Source organism: Marmota flaviventris, chromosome 1 (assembly GCF_047511675.1).
Source record: "Marmota flaviventris isolate mMarFla1 chromosome 1, mMarFla1.hap1, whole genome shotgun sequence".
In the NCBI taxonomy this organism is placed as follows: domain Eukaryota; kingdom Metazoa; phylum Chordata; class Mammalia; order Rodentia; family Sciuridae; genus Marmota; species Marmota flaviventris.
In genome coordinates this window covers 12,136,084-12,156,067 of record NC_092498.1, presented here as the reverse complement: position 1 = coordinate 12,156,067, position 19,984 = coordinate 12,136,084, and the positions used below count along the sequence as shown (strand labels likewise).

The 19,984-nt window shown below is 50.7% G+C and overlaps 1 protein-coding gene and 1 pseudogene across 4 annotated transcripts; one reads left to right on the top strand and one right to left on the bottom strand.

Moving 5' to 3' along the window:
• Positions 1-473: 473 nt before the first annotated feature.
• Positions 474-919, bottom strand: LOC114099208 (small ribosomal subunit protein uS13-like; annotated as a pseudogene).
• Positions 920-10,386: 9,467 nt separating this feature from the next.
• Positions 10,387-19,839, top strand: Zyx (zyxin). Of its 4 annotated transcripts, none has more exons than XM_027943374.3 (10): positions 10,387-10,645; positions 11,470-11,689; positions 12,141-12,340; positions 12,483-12,575; positions 12,670-13,200; positions 17,203-17,338; positions 17,468-17,637; positions 17,742-17,920; positions 18,809-18,929; positions 19,330-19,839. In XM_027943374.3, exons 2-10 carry the CDS (start codon positions 11,482-11,484, stop codon positions 19,432-19,434), a joined length of 1,743 nt encoding a protein of 580 aa, XP_027799175.1. In that variant the 5' UTR covers positions 10,387-10,645; positions 11,470-11,481; the 3' UTR covers positions 19,435-19,839. The 4 variants fall into 4 exon arrangements, with proteins under 4 accessions (XP_027799175.1, XP_071467485.1, XP_027799176.1 ...); XM_071611384.1 differs by lacking the exon at positions 10,387-10,645 and adding an exon at positions 11,213-11,319; XM_027943375.3 differs by lacking the exon at positions 10,387-10,645 and adding an exon at positions 11,280-11,301.
• The last annotated feature ends 145 nt before the right edge of the window (positions 19,840-19,984 follow it).

Here is a 19,984-nt window from a genome sequence, read left to right as displayed (position 1 = left end):
ATCCTGATCTTCCTGAATGGTTCATAATGCACAAGGGGTAGACGTGGCTGCAGTCTGCCACCTCCTATGAGCTGGTCCACTGAGTCCAGAGAGACACATAGAGGCATTTTCCTGAAAATTAAAGAGCAGCTGGTACACAGAGCATTAACTGCAGACTGCTGCATGCTGGAATTGAAAGTCAAGAGTCTTGCTATCCTTTCACGGACAAGGAAAACCCATCTCTCAGATCTTCAAAGCCACATAGCTCTAAGTGGCTTTGTAAGTGGCCTAACTCTGACCAAAATTCAGGGCCTTTTTTCTTGGTCTATCATCCTTTCCCCTCTTCTATGATACCTCCATAATAACTTTATCTTAGATTATTATTCATTGATTTTGATTATAGCATTAAACACTGTTGAAATAAATTCTCCTCAGTGTCTTCCCCCCCCCCCCATCGGTATATAAACTATTTATTAACAGAAAATGCCTACAGACTCATTTCTTCTTAGATACACCCACGGTGCGGCCACGGTGCCCAGTGGTCTTAGTGTGCTGGCCTCGGACACGAAGGCCCCAGAAGTGGCATGGTCCCCTGTGGGCCCTAATCTTCTTCAGTCGCTCCAGGTCCTCCCGGAGTTTATTGTCTAGACCATTGGCCAGAACCTGGCTGTATTTCCCATCCTTTACATCCTTCTGTCTGTTCAAGAACCAGTCTGGGATCTTTACTGTCGTGGATTCTGCATAATGGTGATCACACGTTCAACCTCATCTTCAGTGAGTTCTCCAGCCCTCTTGGTGAGGTCAATGTCTGCTTTCCTCAACACCACATGAGCAGACCTTCACCCCGCCCCACACCCTTAATGGCAGTGATGGCAAAGGCTATGTTTGTGTTGAGTACCTGCAAAATGTGCTGGAACTTTTCAGGAATCACTAGAGACATGGCGGCAACAGAGAGGCAGCGTGTAGGCCTCCTGTGGAAGAAGCTCCTCAGTGTCTTTTTGTTCAGGTAGACTCCTTAGCTTCTTACAGATGAAATGAATTTAAAAGAACAATTTTTTTTTAAATTGTTCTAATTAGTTATACATGACAGTAGAATGCATTTTGACACATCATACATAAATGGAGTATAACTTCTCATTCATCTGATTGTACATGATGTAGAGTTATACAGGTCATGTAATCATATATGCACATAGGGTAATAATGTATGATTCATTCTATTATCATTCCTGCCCCATGCCCCCTCCCCTCCCTTTCACTCCTCTCTGTCTAGTCCAAAATACCTCTATTCTTCCCCACCCCTTATTGTGAATTAGTATCTCATATCAGAGTAGACCTTTGGTCTTTGGTTCTTTGGGATGGGCTTATTTTACTCAGCATAATAAAGAATATTATTTTAAGAGAGCAGATCTCATGTTAAATGTTTTTTTTTTCTGATAACAAAATAAAATTTAAAAAAGACTGGTGTTCTTTCTAACTTATGAGTTTCAGTGTGAACTGTTCTTTTGTTCATTGTGTTTAAGAATAGGTGTGTAACTCCAGTGTTTGTGTTCTCGTCATTGTTTGGTTAAGATTTTGTCACTATGATAAACTGATAGGCATAAGTCATTACTGTCCTGGGTGGGGGTCCACTTGAGGGCTGTTCACACAATGAGTCAATAAAGATTGTCGTAGACAAGAACTGCCTACCAGTGAACCCACCCAGACAAGAAAGTCCAGAGGAGACTGGAAGCTTGGAACTTCAGGTAATATGTGTGTGTGTTTGTGTATTTCACTCTTTAACTTAAAAAAAAAAATTGCACAACCAGCAAGCACTTGTCATAGAAAAAAATAAAAAGAAAATCGATCATCATATTCTGATGTGTTTCCTTTCATATATATCTATATATAAATAGTTTTTTTTTTTTTTTGTATCAGAGATTAAACCCAGAGTTGCTTAACCACTGAGTGACATCCTCAGCAGCCTCTTTAAAAAATATTTTATTTAGAGACAGGGTCTCACTAAGTTGCTTAGGGCCTCACTAAGTTGCTGAGATTGGCTTTGAACTCACAACCCTTCTGCCTAAGCCTCCTGAATCACTGGGATTACAGGCATGTGCCACCACACCCAGCTTCCTTTCAAATATTGTTTTGTACATATACATTTAATAGGTGGCTAGTCTTGAGTTTGTGAGTATCAGAGTGTGAGAGAGGTATGGGGGCTTTGAGAGTGGACACATGGGAATGATTCTAAAGATTGTCCAAGGAATTTAAACTGGTATGGTGGCATGATGAGGGAGGTAGAAAGAAGAGCTGACATGAACCAAAGGTCTCAGTGGTCGAAGGATTGTTTGAGTTAAGGTAAAAGAAGGGAAGGAGTTAGAAAATAAAAAAGAGCTGGTTGGAGAAAAGGTGGCTTAAAAGTATGATATTGAGAAGATGGAAAAAATTCTATTTGAAGTTATATCGTGCAATATGGTAGCCACTGGCCATGCGTGACCACTGAACACTGCAATGGGACTATTTTGAATTGAGATGCTGCTAGTGCAAAATATATACCATTCTCATGAATTAGTACCAAAAATGTAAAATATTTCAGTAATAATTTCTAAGATATTGGTGACATGTTGACATGATAATATTTTGGATACATATTGGCTTAAGGTACATTATTAAAATTAATGTCATTTATTTTTTATTTTAAAATTATGTATATGGCTCAAATTATATTTCTCTCTTTTTCATGGGGGTGCTGGTGAAGTAGAATTAAGTCATGTGGTGAGAGAATTTCAAGGAACATAGAGGCAAGTGGAAGGAAGAATCATCTATGCAGATACTGAAGTGACTAAGAATTCATAGCAGAGTCATGGTTGAGTGAGTGACAGTGAAGTAGAACATAATGATGTTCAAGAAATGAAGATGTATGGCCCAGGGTGATAGATGACAATGCAAATGTACATAGAAGCATGTAGTGAGCTAACTGGAGATTTGAAGTTGGGAGATTTTAGGGACAAGGGAAGGAAAATGGTCTGGACATAACAATAAGGATTCACAGAGGTATCTGTTCTGTAGTCAGGACCAATGGAAAGAAGGTTGTGGAGCAAAGACGTTCACTGCCATTAGGAAGGGCTACAGAGGAGGGGTGTTTTCAGAGGAGGCCGGGTTAGGGCAAGAGGGCAGAAACTGTTCCAAGAAGAGGAGCATGAGCTGAGAATGGCCTGTGAGCTCTAGAGGGCACCCTGGATTGGCACCCGTGGATTGGCAGGGGAGTGAAATGCAGGGTGAGCCGAGAACCTGGGGCTTCTTTAGGGGACTGGCATATTGGGGTTATGGGACTTAATAAAATGAGCTCTGGTGGTCTTGAGGCAGAATGGATAGAGGTGAGGCTCTGAGTACAGGGAGGTTAGGAGGAGTGGTGTTCTTTTTTCATTTCTGCTGGGGGACATGGAGGCCTGGGAAAGGGCATTTGTACCTGAGTTTGAGGAAGGGTGCGTGTCTCCCTCTTCTACAAGGCCACCAAATGCTGGTCTCCATCAAAGTCCTCTCGATTTTCATGCAGTACTTGTGTTATGGTTTGGATCTTGAATATTCCCAGAAGACCTGTGTGTTAAAGCCTGGCCACCAGCTTGTGGTGTTACTGGAAGGTGGTGGAACCTCTAGGAGGCGGGGCCTAATGAAAGGAAGTTAGGTCATTGGGAGATGTGACCTGGCCCTGGAGGTCAAAGAAGGGATTCCAAGCTGAGATCTGAATGATCAACAGGAGTTCACTAGGCAGCAAGGGAGGGGAAGCATGCCTACAGAGGAGCAGCTCCTAGGAGGTCAAGGGATATGCCCTTGAAGGGGATAGTAGAATCAGCCTCCTCCTCTCATTCTCCTTTTGCTTTCTGGCTGCTGTGAGGTGACCAATTTCCTCTGCCATCTACTTCTACCAGGATGAACTATACAGCCAGAAGCCCAAGGGCAACAGGGCCAAGCAACCATGGACTGAAATCTCTGAAACCATGAGCCAAAATAAACCTTTCCTCCTTTAAATTGATTTATTTCAGGTATTTTGTCACAGTGACAGAAAGCTAACAGAACTTCAATAGGTGATTTCTTCAGCCAATCATAACTTCAAATTATTACTCAGAAGCAGATGACTTTAAACTTTCCCTGTAATTCTCCTCTGCTCCCTTCTCTTCTCTGGGTGTGGGTAACCTACTCCATCGTACTCTGGCTCATTCTGGGCATGACTAGAACAAAGCACATGTTCTTACTCCCACAGTTGTGCCTCCGAATGGAAAGCACCACTCTGCATGGGGCCAGAACTTGGGCTGGGTCAACGGCTCTCCCTGCCTCCCTCCCCACATTCAACCCATTGCTAGGTTCTGCCCATAACTTTGTGTCCTAAAAAGCTCTCTAATCTGTGCATTTTCATCCATCTCCACAAACCACCCCTCTGCGTCAGAGCGCTATAGTAGCCTCTTCCCTGTGTATTTCAGTACTGCCCCTCCTGCTACGGTGCACACCACCTCTAGGGGGATATTTTCAATTTTTTTCATGCCTTTCTTTTCATCTAAAGCTCAGCAGCAGTTCCCTGTTGTCCTCGGGATAGAACTGAAGCTCTTCCTTGTGCCCTGCAGCTTCTCTGCACACCATCCAGCCTTCTTTCCCCGCAGTGCTTGCACCTGACTCTGTGTTCTCACGTGGCTGTCTCCAGATATCACAGGGCCTCCCAGGAACTGTTCCTCTGTAGGCATGCTTCCCCTCCCTTGCTGCCTAGTGAACTCCTGCTGATCATTCAGGTCTCAGCTTGGAATCCCTTCTTTGACCTCCAGGGCCAGGTCACATCTCCCAATTATATACTCTTTCAGGTCCTGTGACCATTGCAGTTTTGGGCCATAATTATTGGATGAGTATCTCCCACCTGCAGGTCCCCTACGGGCATGGACTCACCATGAGGGCTGGAGTCATGCCTGCTTTTACTCAGTATTATATTCCCAGCACCTAACAAAAAGCCCAGCACACAGTATGTGTTCAATAAATATTTTGGGATGAATAGATGAATGGCTTGAGATGTCATAAAAACCCTCATATTTTCTCAAATACAGGATCTACTTTGATCTAGCATGCAATTCCAAAAATTCTGGAACTCAATTTCACTCAGTAATTACATAAGCATTTAGATTTTTACCAGGAATGGGGCTGGGCCTACTCTGCTGCTACAAAGCAGACTAGAACACCTTTGCTAGAACTACACAGATTGCTGCTTGGCAGAACATCCTCCAGTTACTTCTCACGCTTGGGGGCAAAAGCCAGAACTGGTTTGCTGAAGCGCGTTGTTTCTGTCAGATTTTTTTTTTTTAATTTTTCAATATTTATTTTCTAGTTTTCGGCGGACACAACATCTTTGTTTGTATGTGGTGCTGAGGATCGAACCTGGGTCGCACGCACTCCAGGCGAGCGCGCTACCGCTTGAGCCACATCCCCAGCCCTCTGTCAGATTTTTCAATGATGAGACCAAAAGACCCAACAAGAACAATTTTAAGGAGGGAAACTTTATTTGGGGGCTCATGGTTTCAGAGGTCTCAGTTCATAGACAGACATCATGGTGGAAGGGTGTGGCAGAGAAGAGCAATGGGAACTTGACACCAGGAAGCGGAGAACTCTGCTCAACAAGGACAAAATATAAACCCTAAAAGCATGACCCAGGGACCCACCTCTTCCAGCCACCCTACCCATCTGAGTTACCACCAAGTTAATCCCTATCAGGGATTAATGCACAGGTTAGGTTAAACCCCATTCTAATCCAATCATTCATTATTAAATTTTCTTTCATTGTCTCACACATGAGCTTTTGGGGGACACTTCATATCTACACCATAACACATGTTGACAAGTCTCAGCATCTTTTGTTCCAGTAGACCCTTCCTTTTTTTCTAAGACAGTGTCCATCTGCAACTTTGGTCACACCTCTGGGTGGTGAGGTAAACAGCAACTCAGTGGGTGGAAGGAAGGGCAGGCTAAGGAAGCTTTTGCAAGCTCTGAGGCTTAGCTGACCAGAGCCCACTTCCTCTGTGATATCAGCCTTTTGGGTAGCTTCTTAAAGGCAGGGGAGGTGGGGGACCAACTAGAGATGGACTCTCCATTTCAAGTGAGGCAGGTTTTCTATCTGAGTTCAACCCCCACTCCTTGAAACGTTTACTCCCCCTAATGACTTCGCTGGCTATTTTCAGTGACAAACATTCCCACTCCAGGGCCAGGCTCTGATTTTGGCTTCCTCTGGGAGCAGGGAGAAGGAAGCAGCAGATGCCCTGCTCACGACTGCCTTGGTGCCAGCAACCTGCCTGTGCTGCTGTGGGTGCCCGGGACTCTTTTCCTGTCCGCCCTTCTCAGCTCCCACGGTTGCTGACTCTTCGCCATCTGACCATCTGCCTCCGCTGCCCCCCCCAACATTTCTGTCCTGCTGACGCTTGCTGTGCCCGTGGGTGCCCATCTGCCCAGCCCTTGGAGTGGAGCACTCCTGCCCCCTGCTCTGCAGATGCCCTGTGCAGATTCCATTGCCCTGGTCCTGAAACCCTTACTGCTATGGCAGACACCTGATAGGAGAGCGAGGTTTACGTGGTGAGAAGTCCATCAGTGTCACCACACCAAGTAAACACTACTGGGTGGAGATTCGAAAAGATTTTTTTTTTTTTTTGAGGACAAAAACAAGGATTACTTGTCTTTATATCCAGAATGCCTAGAATATATGTTATTGGTAACTATTGGTTGGACTGAAGTTGGGGAAGGGGAGAGAAAGTGCAACGGATGCTCTGGAAGAAAGGAGGCTTGGTGCGGGGCTGAGGGGGTGGGGGTGGGGGTGTGTGGTTGTCAGTCCTGCCCTTCTATTGGGGGAGAAGTCCCTGTGCAGAGCAGGAAGCTGCTTGGCTTTGGCCCTGACTGCCAAGATCCCTAGATCTTGCTGGCCCCTTCACCCTTGAAAGCACAGAATACAAAAAGCAAAAGAAAAAGGGAGACAGGGAGACCTCATGGACCAGCGATGCTTTATTCAGCCCCAGAGGGACACATCTTTGGGGGCAAAAGGGCGGCAGGCCGCCTCAAGGGTCTGGCTTTTATGTGGCTTTTGCAGAGCCAGGTCATTGGAGGAGCTAGTTACTTTTGGTAGGCCCTCTTGGAGGGCAGGGCAGGTAATAGGAGGGATTTAGGGTGGGGTGGGAGGACAGGTAGTAACCCTATCCTTCAACCCTCACCTGATCTTCATCCTCACCTCACCCTCCATTGGGTCTACAGTCCCACCAGAGAGGAAATTTTTGTATTGACAAGCAAGAGCCCAGGAGACCAGGAGGGCAGGAAATCTGGCAGCAAGTGAGAAACTGCAGGCTGTGTACTCAGGACGAGTCAAGCGCTCTGCAGCAAGCACAAAGACAGGTCCATCTTTCACTCCTCTTTTGTTTCTTTTGGATTATAAAAATAACACATGTTCACAGGAGGAAATAAACAGTATCAAAGCCTGCTACCATTCCTGATTCTATTCTCTAAAGCTAACTCTATTAACAATTCTTTAGAAATCTTATGGAATGTACTATTTTCCAAAGCTCATACATGTACAACTCAGATACAGAATGTGTGTGTCTACCTGCAGATAGACAGAGAGATGGAATTTGATGATGCTGTGTGTCAAAGGAAATGGTTGTCCATGAATGCAAAGTTAAGGGGGTTCAGGTCCTGGCAGCAGTGAAAAGGCTGTGGAGGGCTAGGTTGGAGCTCCAGAAGAGAAGCCAGGGAACAATAGGGTGTAGGCGAGGCTGGAGGTGGCTGGGAGTGGCAGGAATGTTTAAATAACAAAAGATTTGTGTTGCAAAAAATTATGCACTTTAGGAGGTGAAGATCCAACATCTAGTTAGCTTCAGTTTCCTTCAATAAAAAATGGGATAATAATGTCTATTCTTACAGGTTTATTGTGAGGATTAAATGGGAGGTAGTATAAAGAATTCAGCATTGTACCTATAACAAGGCACTAAGCATTTTCTCAGTGTGTGCTATTTTGTGTGGGTTGTGTGTTGCTAGAGATTGAACTCAGGGCCTTGTGCATGTTAGGCAATTGCTTTTACCATCAAGCCACACCTCCAGTCCTAACAGTTCACAATTGCTGCTGTTGTTATTGTCACAGTGGTACATTGCTGCTGTTAAAGAGTGCTTCATATGGTGCCCAGTACCAAATTGCTCCTCTGGTCACCTAAGCTTCCTGACAGAATCCCTCTTTTCATTTTGGAATTCATCTTTTGCCACTAACCTGCTTCTTCCCTTTTGTTCCATGATTTTTATTGATTTATTAATTATTATTATTTACTAAGGAGTGAACCCTAGGGGCGCTTTACTTTTGAGCTACATCCCAGTCCTTTTTATTTTTTATTTTGAGACAGGATCTTTCTAAGTTGCTGAAGCTGGTCTTAAACTTGCAATCCTCTTGCCTCACATCCTGAGCACTGGGATTATAGGCCTGCACCACCATGCCCAGCTTCCATGAATGTGTTAAACTTCTACATATGGTGCACCTTTGAAGGAAACTTTCTGGCACCTGGAAAGCATAAATCCTTGGAGATGTGTCGGGATGTTTTAGGCAGTAAAGGTGAGTGTCGATTTTTTTACTTCTCACTGGCCCTGCCAAAGCTGTTGGGTATGCTTTAGGTGGGGACATCCACTGATTTGCTATACTTTAAGTGTAGTACCTGAGGATACCAATCAGAATTACTTGCTTAAGAAAATACCCGCGGGGCCTAGTAGTGCACACCTATAATCCCCATGGCTTGGGAGGCTGAGGCAAGAGGATCATGAATTCAGAGCCAGCCTCAGCAAGGTGCTAACCAACTCAATGAGACCCTGTCTATAAATAAAATACAAAGTAAGGCTGGGGATGTGGCTTAGTGGTGGAGTGCCCCTGAGTTCAATCCCCAGTACCTCCCCTGCCCCTGAAAAAAAAAAAAAATACCCAAGAGTCATTAGGGCAGTTCCTGTTCATGGTCTGCATTTTAAGGTTGATTGTTAAGCTCCACTGAGATATTCTGGGCCAGTGATTCTGTCCTTCTGGGAAATTCTGTGTTTATACTTGTATTGAGAATGTCTGGTTTAAAACTCTTAGCTCTAATATTCTGCATCCCAGATGCTCTTAGTTGTCAGTAAAACTAAGCCTGCCTACGCACCCTTCTATTCTTGATTTATAAATAGGTTTATCTGCCTCACAATTACACATATTCTATTGTGCACATGCACATCCCTTAAGGAGCCTTCTAGAGAGTAACTTGCTTTGACTCTTACAACATTATCTGAAAACTATTCCCCCCCACCCATGTGAGCATATTTAGAAGGAGATGAAACTATTGGCCTGTGGAGCCCAAAAGACAATCTCCAACATGCACAGGAAATCCAGAACCATGCTTCTAACAGATCTTCATAGGGGCAGGCTCAGGATTGGCTAGTGCAAGTCCGAGAGGTGTGCACTACTCTTTTTCTTTCATGCATGACCACACACGTTGTGGCTATGAGAAATATTAGTGAGAAAGACAATAAAAGAAAAGAAAGAACAGTGGGGTCTGAAAAGGTAGTGATGATGTAGTCTTAGATATAATTAAGGACTTAAGTTGAAGGAAGGAGAGGGCACTCACTACATACATCAAGACCCATGAGAGGTCGGCCTGGCAATCAGGAAGGGAAAAGGTGGGGAAAATTGCCTTAAGGCTAATCAGGTTGGAAGGTACTCCGGGTTCTGGGCAGGACTGAGACTTAATTAATTATACTATTATGTAGCACTTTCAGGTATGGTACTTCACTTATTTCTCTGTATAATCCAACAAGGAGGGTGGACTGAATACCATCACCCTCATAGAGAAAGTGAAGCCTAGTGAAAGAAACTTGTCAGTGGGGCATCAAGCTGGAACTTCGCATTCTGGCTACAGTCTGCTCTGAGCGTCCGCCAGCAGTTGCTTCAGACTTAAACGGTAGGAGGCAATGAACCCTGACCTGCATGTGACCTGAGCCCATCTCTTCAGCTCACAAACCCCGTTTTCTCATCATAAAGTCACGGGATTATTTTGCATGACCCTAAATCTTAGCCTAGATGTTCCCTGACAGTGGGGGGTAGGGGATTTGGAGGGCAGGGACTGGAAACTGAATAGAGGGTGAACAAGAGACTGTCTCAGGTATCAGTCAGGAATGACGAAATTCGAGAAACGGGAGCGCCCGAGGGTGCATATTGAGCCAGAGGAGGAAGGGCATGACGTGGTGAGTAGGGAAGAATTCAGGAAACGCTTGGGTAGGTTTTCACGTGCAGTTAAAATGAAGAAAGAACACAGGTCTGGTCTCTTACGCGTAGCCTGGGGCTGAATCGCAGGCTGAGGAATCCGGTCGGACCAGTGGGGGGCTCCACCGAGTGAAGTCTCCAAATCCCCGAGAGCTCCACAGTCGCTCCTTGAGCAGATGGGCTGCGGAAGGCGAAGAGCTGCGGAGACGTGTCGCCTGCGTCTAAGTCTGTCTTCCCACGTCCGAAATCCGCGGGCAACCCTCACCTGGGTCCTGCCCTCCCACCTTGATTCCGCTGCTCGCACTCTCCCTCCCGCAACGGTAGGCGGGGGCGCCGGCGATGCAGATTCCTAGAAGCCTTAAGAGGTTGCCCAGCGGTGGAATTTAGCATCCCCCAAGATCGCTTGAGGTTGGTGTTTACACACCCTCTGGCCACAAAAGGGCGGGGGTGGGTGATGGTGCAAGGAGAGGGAACTCCCCCTACACCACTCCACCCACCCTGGAGCCCACTTTCCTCCCAGTCCTGCCAGCCTCCCAGGGCATCTGGGGCGCGGGGCTGACAGCTCAGTGGAGAAGCAGCAGGGGGTGGAGGGGAGCAGGTAACGGCAGGTCGGGAGTGGGGGGGACGAGGCTGCTGCGGGACCTCTGGGACACATGCCCGCCGGCTCTGCCCGGACTGGGGACGTGAGTCAGATCTCCCGCACCCGCGGGTCGGGCGGTGGGGGGGGGGGAGGCAGGTCAGGAAATGACATCAGAGGCCTGTGTTTGGGGAGGGTGGTCTTTCGGGGCCGGAGCAGCGGGGGCGGCGGCGGGCGGACCTTCGCGGAGCCTCCGGCCCCGGGCAGGATCAGGGCCCCTTCCTGGGGGAGTTTCCTGCCTTGTCCGCCCTCCCCGCCTCTCCCCGCCCCCTCTCCGGGCCGCTCCTTGTATGGTCTCGGCGTCGCGCTCTCCCCGCCCTCCCTCCCTCCCTCTTCCCTGCGTGCCTCCCCGGCTGGCTGGAGGCTGCAGGACCGGGACGCAGAGTCCGTGGACCCGGTGCCGAGGCGGTCACCCGAGACGCGGCGCGTAAGCTCCCAGCCCGCGGTGAGGCGCGGGAGAGGCCCGGAGGTCTCCGGGGAGGTGGCGCGGGACCCTGGGTGCAAGGAAGGGGCGGGGGGTCGCGGAAGAGAACTGAGACTGCCTGAGGTCCTCGGCCCGGCGCCGCTTGGTAACCTGGCCACCACCCCCCCGCAGCCCGGCCCGGCCATGGCGGCCCCCCGCCCGCCTCCTGCGATCTCTGTCTCGGTCTCGGCCCCGGCTTTTTACGCCCCGCAGAAGAAGTTCGGCCCCGTGGTGGCCCCAAAGCCCAAAGTGAATCCTTTCCGGCCCGGGGACAGCGAGCCTCCCGCTGCGGCCGGGGCCCAGCGCGCACAAATGGGCCGAGTGGGTGAGATCCCCCCGCCGCCCCCAGAAGGTATGCAGCTGGGTTTGGGGCTGGACCTCCGCGGGCACTGGGTGTGGGGCGGATTTTGGGAATTTGGGGTATTTGGGAAGGTGGTTGCAGAGGGGGCTGGGCCCAGCCACCCCGTTCCGAGCAGATGTTCTTACCTCATCATGGAGCTCATGGCTGGGCGCCAGGGCTCCTGGGACCGTTCCAAGTCCCCCGCCTGGGGGTGGGAGGCGGGAATGTGGGCCACGAATTTTACCCTGTAGGTCCATTCTCCGAAGTGTAACGGGAGCTGCACCACTTCTCTACCGAGTTCTCAGTCTTTCCTGACCCAGGAGCACCAGGGCTGCGCCCCTTCTTTCCTTACCAATATGCTCCAGGACCCCCAGGAGAGTTCTTGGGTTAGGATTAGAGCTGTAGACGGAGGGAAATAGAGGAAAAGAGGGCCCCCACCGATGGCCCTCTCCTTCCTTCCCAGACTTTCCTTTACCCCCTCCTCCTGTCCTTGGGGATGGCGACGATGCAGAGGGTGCTCTGGGAGGTGCCTTCCCACCTCCGCCTCCCCCCATCGAAGAACCCTTCCCCCCTGCGCCTCTGGAGGAGGACATCTTCCCTTCACCACCTCCTCCTCTGGAGATGGAGGGAGCGCCTGAGGCCCCCACCCCACTCCCGCCGCAGGTATGGAGACCTGGGAGGGCAACTACACTGGGGCACCCCTAAGGAAAGGGAAGAAGGGTGTTTCCTCTTACCTCCTCTGCACCTATTGGGGTGGGGTGGGCATGGAGAACTGGAGTGGGTGCTCTGACCCTTGACCCTCTAGCCCAGGGAGAAGGTGAGCAGTATTGACCTGGAGATTGACTCTTTGTCCTCGTTGCTGGATGATATGACCAAGAATGATCCCTTCAAAGCCCGGGTAAGGGATGGGACTTTGCTGGTTTGGGAGGAGAGGCATAGAGGGAGGTAGCCACTTCTGACTGCACTTCTCTCCTCTCTGCCTCCCCTTGCAGGTGTCATCTGGATATGTACCCCCTCCAGTTGCCACTCCATTCATTCCCAAGTCCAGTGCTAAGCCTGCAACTGGGGGCACAGCACCCCTGCCTCCTTGGAAGGCCCCTTCTAGCACCCAGCCTCTGCCCCAGGCTCAGCCTCAGAGCCAGCCGCAGTTCCATGTCCAGCCTCAGGCCCAACCCCAGGCCCAGACCAAGCCTCAGGTCCAACTCCATGTCCAGCCCCAGGCCCATCCTGTGGCTTTGACAAACACCCAGCTGCGAGGTCCCCCAGCCCCAGCTCCAGCCCCTAAGTTTTCTCCAGTGGCTCCCAAGTTTACTCCTGTGGCTTCTAAGTTCAGCCCTGGAGCTCCAGGTGGACCCGTGTCACAGCCCAATCAAAAATCGGGGCCTTCGGAGACTGGTCCTTCCACTGGCACAGGCTCCCCTCAACCCCCCAACTTCACCTATGCTCAGCAGAGGGAGAAGCCCCGAGTGCAGGAGAAGCAGCACCCAGTGCCCCCACCGGCCCAAAACCAAAACCGGAACCAGGTGAGGGACTAGGAGGCTGAGAACGGGGGGATAGGGACAGGGCTCAGTCAGGAGCCAGAGAATAAGGGTGAGGGTCCTGGGGAGGGAGGGCCTGGAAGGGTAGGATAGTAGTTTTAACTGGGGGTGGGGGCTGGACTGATAGAATGATGGGAAGGGAAAGCTCTTCTACAGTAGGGGCCTGCATGGGTGGGGCCTGACCCCATGGGCAGAGCAACCAGGGCTCTCTCTGAATTAGGAGGATTGGTCAATCTTGCCTTGTGCCTCTGCCCCAGAATGTTAAAGGGAAGGATGAGCTCAGCAGGCCAGCCTTGGTTTTTCCCATTCTTGGATCTTGAGTTAATCTACGGGCTACTTTGAACACTGTCACCGCCCGAGGGCCCATCTGGAGATAAGAGTGAAGCACCAGTAAACACCAGCTGAGCCAGCATCCACTGAGTGCCAGGCACTGTGCTCTGTGCTCTGTAGGCTGGGACACCTGGGACATGGGAGGGAAGAGATCTCTCAAAGAGGTTTAGCCTTCGGAAGTTGAGGGACCTGGGATAGAATTCCTGGCTTGGCTTCGCACAAGCTGTTAGACTCTGTCAAGTTAGGTGAACTTTGAGCCTCATTTTCTCCATCTTTACATTCATATACTGCATGTGAAGAGTAGTGAGCTAATGCTTAGGAAGTGCTGGGATCTCTGTGTAGCATGTACATGCCCAAAGTAGAGACAAAACAGTTCTTGCTCTCTAGTTCAGGAGAAGAGATCTTCGGAATTGAAGGGACCCTAATGGTGGTCTATTCCAACCATAGTGTCTAACTGATACTGTGAACGTGTATATTCACCCATAGAATAGGAGGAAAGGCCAAGTGCCAGTGAGTTCCTGTAAGTGAAAATTCTGTGACTTTCACAACTTACAGCCAGAAGCCATTGAGGGGTCTGGTAAGTTAGGGAAGGCTTTGTGGGCATGCTGTGCCCTGAAAGATGGGCAGGTCTGAAGAATCCAGAGAGGAGAGGGAACGGCATGTACGTGGGAATGGCATGGACAAAACTCAAGGGTGCAAATACACAAGGGGTATTTGGAGAACAGAAAGCAGAAAGTTCCTGTGGGAAAATTAAGAGCTATACTTAGGTAGGTGGGGGTGAGAGAGAGTAGGAAATGAAATCGTACACCAGGGAGCTGGTGCATATTGGAGAGTCATTAATGATATTCAGTAGTGTGTGGCTGGGTCAGGAGGGCTGGTGATTGCAGTGCTTTTGGAAGCTCTCTGGAAAGTTTTTCCAGCAGAGATGTGTGTTAGAGAAGGGAGATCGGTGACGTGTGTGAGTTCACTCCTGGGCCACAGTAACATTAGTTGCAATGAAAAATAAGACCCAGGGATGAGAGCTATCACAAAGGAAGAGCCTACAGGAGGAGGCAACTGATAAGTAGCTGGAAGAAGAGAGGAGGGAGAGAAGTAGAAATGCCAGGGGGATTCTGGGCCTGGGTGTGTTGGAGAGTGATGTTATTGCTGACAAAATAGAGAAGTTCTGAAGGGGAAATGATTTGGATGGGAAGAGGAGGGGTCTGACTGTCAGAGTGTTGAGCAACAGGTTCTAGGAACCCTTGCTTTAGGCTGGAACTGTTATCCAGCTAGAAATGTGGGACCAGAATTTAGGAATAGGCCCCTGACCAGAGGTGTGTACGTGGTAGTGTGCATCGACACTGAAGCAGTAGAGACTGTGGCTTCCAAAGATGGTGTAGGGGGAGCTGGGGTCATGCCATGTTGGCCAAGTGGGAGTGTGGGGGAGGAGAAGGGTGAATCAGGAGAATGAATGAGGCCACTGGAGCAGTAAGGCCAGAGATATGACTGTTAGGACATTGTAGATGGCCTTAGAGCAGCTCATTTGTACCCTGTAAATGGGGGCAGAATGAAAGGAGTTAAGTGAGCGGGTGGTAGGAACATGGAGTTGGTAGTGTAGCCTCAAAGTTTGTTAGGGACTCTGGGAAGGACTGAGTGTGGGTATTTTTCAGGTTAGAGGAGGAGGATGAAGGGTGTGTCTGTAAAACAGGAGGCCAGAGCCAGTGAGGGAAGGGTCAGTGATGCTGAGAACTGGGGCCATCTCACCCCGAGGCATTCCCAGAGATCAAGGACAGGGCCACAGGCGTAGTGCTTCCTATGCTTCAGAAGGACACTGAGGGAGCTTGTGCTGGCTGGCTGCCATCAGTTGTGTTGGGGTGAGGTCATCTGTGAGAGTGAGAGGATAAAGCATTTGGGGGCTCTAGGACATGGAAAAGTTTTGGAACAGCTGCTGTGGGGAAGGCAACTGGGAATCTGCTGGAGCTAAATACAGACAGCCGAGCTAGGGCTGGAGGGCATGGAGGGCGCTGCAGTGTTTTGTGAGCTCACTCTGCAGTGTTTGGTGATCTCTCCACCTCCTTGCTGCAGCTTGGAGGTTGAAACAGGAAGCAGGCAGTGGTGCCACCCAGGGTTGGAGATCAGGCCAGATAGCTGAGGGTAGTAGAGGGCTGTAAGAGTGACAATAGGACCCCATTATAGCAACTCAAGGGATCAGCTTGGGGGCTTGACATTTCAGAAAGGCATTGGGGGGAGGTGGGATCAGGAGACTCAAGCCTTGTGCTGGGCTCCCTTTGCAAACTCAGACTGAGTAAAGGAGAGGCCCCAGGGACCTGGGAGGATCTTTGGGACAGAGACCCATAACCCTTAGGTCCAGTGCATCTCCAGTTGTACAGTGAATGATGGAAAGTAGTTCATAGCCATGGGAATTGAGATCAAGGTCTGTTGGCAGGCAGAGAGGAAGGCAGTGACTGCTCGAGTGTCCTAAAGGACATGGGTGCCTGAGGGCAGGGGTATGGATAGCTTGTTCATCCTTTCAAAGACCGGAATGGGCCTTTACAGTGATACTGGAGAACAAAGCTCCCCGAGTCATTTTCTCTGACCCCACAACCAGGCAGGAAAACCTAGTTGAAGCAAAAGGGGATGCTTTCATTGAGGGACTTATTGTTTGAGGGTAGGAGACTGCAGGAGTCTTAGGGGAACATGCCTAAGAGCTGGGGAAGTCCACACTCTAATTCTGTGCTTCCCTGGGCAGAGCGGAGTTGAGCCAAGCCCTGGTGCTACTGTGGTGCAGCAGTAGGTGCAGAGCCAGGGCTGAGGGGAGAGTGGCCGTGGAAGGAAGTGGCAGGAGGCATGGCGGTTCCTGTGTTGAAGGAATGACAGCATCAGCAGGTGCAGCCCTGACCAGGGATCACGGTCCTGGGTGGACCTACCAACATTCCTGCGGGAGTGTCATATGAACATGCTGTTGCCGGTCTGACAGCCCTCCTGCAGTGTCCTGTCCTAAACTTCCCTCACCTCCACCCACAGTCTTCAGAACTCAGAATCCCTCTAAGCAGGAGGGGTGGGCTAGCCTAGGCACTGGTCTTTGGGCCTCCTCTGAGGCCTATTGGGCAGGGATTTGGGTCAAGTAGACCAGAAACCCCTCACTCAGGAGGGACTCCAGGGTCTCTGTAGGGCTGAGGGCTGGGGAGCTCTGCAGACAGCTCTGGGGTTTAACCTGTGCTTCCCGCCTGTGTTGCATCCTCACGCTAACAGGGGCTGCTCAGCAGCAGGCGGGACGGGTAGGTGTGTGTGCACGCATTGCGTGCCCCTGCCCCGTGGGGCTGTGTCTGAGCATGCTCTGTGGAGTTGGTGCGTGGCTGGCGTATTCAGTGCTTCAGTGTGCGTGGCCTCTGTTGCTCAGTTGTTCTGGCCTGTCTGTGATTGCAGGGGTTGGGGGCGGGGTTGGGTTTTGGGTGTGGTTGGGTTTTGGGTGAAGTGGGTGGACATGCGTGCTTAGGTCATCCCCTGCCCCTCTGTGATGTATGTGGTGCTGCTGGCCTGGGCAGGGGGGTAGAAGGAAGAGCTTTAAACTGAGCATCTAGGAAACAGGCAAGAGCTAGGTCCTGGTTGGAAGAAGGGGGTCAGCGGGCAGGTCTGGGCGGGTCCTTGGAGGGAGTGACTCTTGAGAATGTAAAGAAGGTGTTGGGGTTTCAGGTGCGCTCTCCTGGGGCTCCAGGACCCCTGACCCTGAAGGAGGTGGAGGAGCTGGAGCAGCTGACTCAGCAGCTGATGCAGGACATGGAGCAACCTCAGAGGCAGAGTGTGACAGTGAATGGTGAGTCCATCGCCTGCTGTGGTGACACTTCCCCTTCCATTGCTGTGTTAGCTGGGGCCTGAGCTGGCTGATCCCTTGCGAGCTTAAGTTCTTCCTCCTGTTCACGGTGTTCTTCTTTGGCCTTCCCAGAGTCCTGTGGCAAGTGTCAACAGCCACTGGACCGTTCGCAGCCCGCAGTCCGGGCACTGGGGCAGCTGTTTCACATCACCTGCTTTACATGCCACAAGTGTGAGCAGCAGCTCCAGGGACAGCAGTTCTACAGCCTGGAGGGGGTGCCATACTGCGAGGGCTGTTACACAGTGAGTCTGGGTTGGGGTTCTTGGGCTGGGAAAGGGGTGGATGAGCCTTGGAACCTGGCCCTTGGGTGCTTGTTCCCTGGCATCCTGCTCCTCTGACTCCTCAGGACACCCTGGAGAAGTGCAACACCTGTGGGCAGCCCATCACTGAACGAATGTTGAGGGCCACGGGCAAAGCCTACCATCCGCAGTGCTTCACCTGCGTGGTCTGCGCCTGTCCCCTGGAAGGCACCTCCTTCATTGTGGACCAGGCCAACCGGCCTCACTGCGTCCCTGACTACCACAAGTGAGGACCCACTTACATGCATTCTGGGCCCCACTCTGGGTTCCATCCATGCTTTGGTAGCCAGGTTAACAGCTGGTCCCAGGCTAGCTCCAAATCTCTGGTTTGGCTTTCTGGCCCCACAGCCTGCCTGTTGATAGCAGGGAACAGCACATCTGGATTTAGCTGTGCAGTGGCCCTAGGCCTGTATAGCTAGTCCTGCTACTGGCCGCTCCTGCCCTAGCTCTCTCTCCAGAGCTTCTTTGGGTGTGTATTCAGTGTTCAGCAGTATGTACTGGCATGACTTAATTTCACACACAGGCTGAGTTCTGAAAGTTCCTTTGGTGATCAACTGTTGGGAGCACTGGTTTCTCCTTAGAAACACAGTGGCCACTTTCTTAGGCTGGCTGGCAAAATACCGTCACATAGTAAAGGGCCGGCTGGGAAAACAGCTGTCTGCCCCCACCTCAGGGATGCAGTTTCAGGATTCCATGTGGGGTGACTGGGACTCCATGCCCCTCTGCACTGCCTGGGGTTCAGGGTAGACACACCCACATGTTGGGTTGGGGGTAAGCCAGGGTGGGAGCTGGAGGCTCACCTCTCACACGTTTCCTGCTGAGCTACAGTGTGGAAGGCGGAGATGAGGCTCTGGTGGGAAAGAACACCGAGTCAGGTGTGTGAGAGATGGGTGCTGCGAGGGTGACTGGGGAGGCAGAAAGTTCCCCTTGATGAGGACTGGCTGTGGCGCTCAATCTTGGTCATTTTTCCTGAGCTCCCTCCCCTGGAGATGCAGGACAGAGAGGTCTGCCATGTGGCCCTCCAGCCGCAGTCGCAATACCTTGTGCTTTCTCAGGGGGCATGAAAACGTAAGTGAACTGCACCCCACTGACCCTTGTTTTCTTCCCGCCTTAGGCAGTATGCCCCAAAGTGCTCCGTCTGCGCAGAGCCCATCATGCCTGAGCCTGGCCGTGATGAGACCGTGAGAGTGGTCGCTCTGGACAAGAACTTCCACATGAAGTGTTACAAGTGTGAGGTCAGCTGTTCCTCCTGTCCCCTCAGGAAGGTCACTTTGAGTCTTGGATAAACACAGAAGGGCTGCCCAGTGGGAGGGAAGTGTTCTATTGTGGCATAGATGGGGAGTTGAGTGAGGTTCTAAGAGACAGGAGGTTGGAATGGAATGCAGACAGGACAGGAGAGGCCCCAAGCCTGCACTGGGGTGGTGGGGAGAGGGGACCCTGGAAGCCGAGAGAGACCTAGAGGGTAAAGAGTGGGAACCTGTTGTGGTCAGGAAGACACACAGGATCAGGACACCAGCTCTGGGCCATATGAAGCATTTGGCTTTCCTAATTAAAAAAATGAAGCTGAAGACAGGACAGTGAGGTGGAGCAAGGACCTTCTTGGTCAGTGCCCCTCTTACACTTTCTTCTTCCCAGGACTGTGGGAAGCCCCTGTCTGTCGAAGCGGATGACGACGGCTGCTTCCCTCTGGACGGCCATGTGCTTTGTCGGAAGTGCCACGCTGCTAAAGCCCAGACATAATGCGGACAGGCCTCCTTCCAGACTGCAGGTCCATACCCCGTCAATGGCCACCCACATTGAGACCAATCCCTACCTCCACTCGCCCTGAACCTCCCTCCATTCCAAACCCTTCCCTAGTATCCCAAGTGCCCTGACCCAGGGCCCTATTGGCCTAGGGTGTTGAGGCCCAGCCCTGGGCTGCAGTCCTTGCCTATGCTGCAGGGATGGCCCGCTGTCCTCCAGGGTCCCCACCCTAGGGGGCACCAGGCTTAGTGCTGCTGCTTTCACTGCTGCACCAATACCCTTGGCTGGTCTCAGCAGCCTCTGTGCTCTGCTTGCCTAGGCCCGACGAGCCTGGACACCTGCCTCGCACCGTGCTGCCAGGTTGAGGCTACAGCCACAAATTAAAGAACTTGTTTTCCAAAATTTTCAGTAATGGACTCTTTCATAGTGCCTACAACTGTCCAGGTTTGATGGGAGATGAAGATGAAAAGATTAGGAATAGGGATGAAAACCCAGTTCCTGTTTATTTACAAAAATATATATATATGTGTATGTCTGTATACATATT

Excerpts from the sequence above, each read along its gene's own strand:
- Zyx (XM_027943374.3), top strand. The coding sequence starts at position 11,482 with ATGGCGGCCCCCCGCCCGCCTCCTGCGATCTCTGTCTCGGTCTCGGCC. Across the intron at positions 13,201-17,202 it reads AAAACCAAAACCGGAACCAG|GTGTTGGGGTTTCAGGTGCG; the intron begins GTGAGGGACTAG and ends AATGTAAAGAAG. Across the intron at positions 17,339-17,467 it reads GCAGAGTGTGACAGTGAATG|AGTCCTGTGGCAAGTGTCAA; the intron begins GTGAGTCCATCG and ends TGGCCTTCCCAG.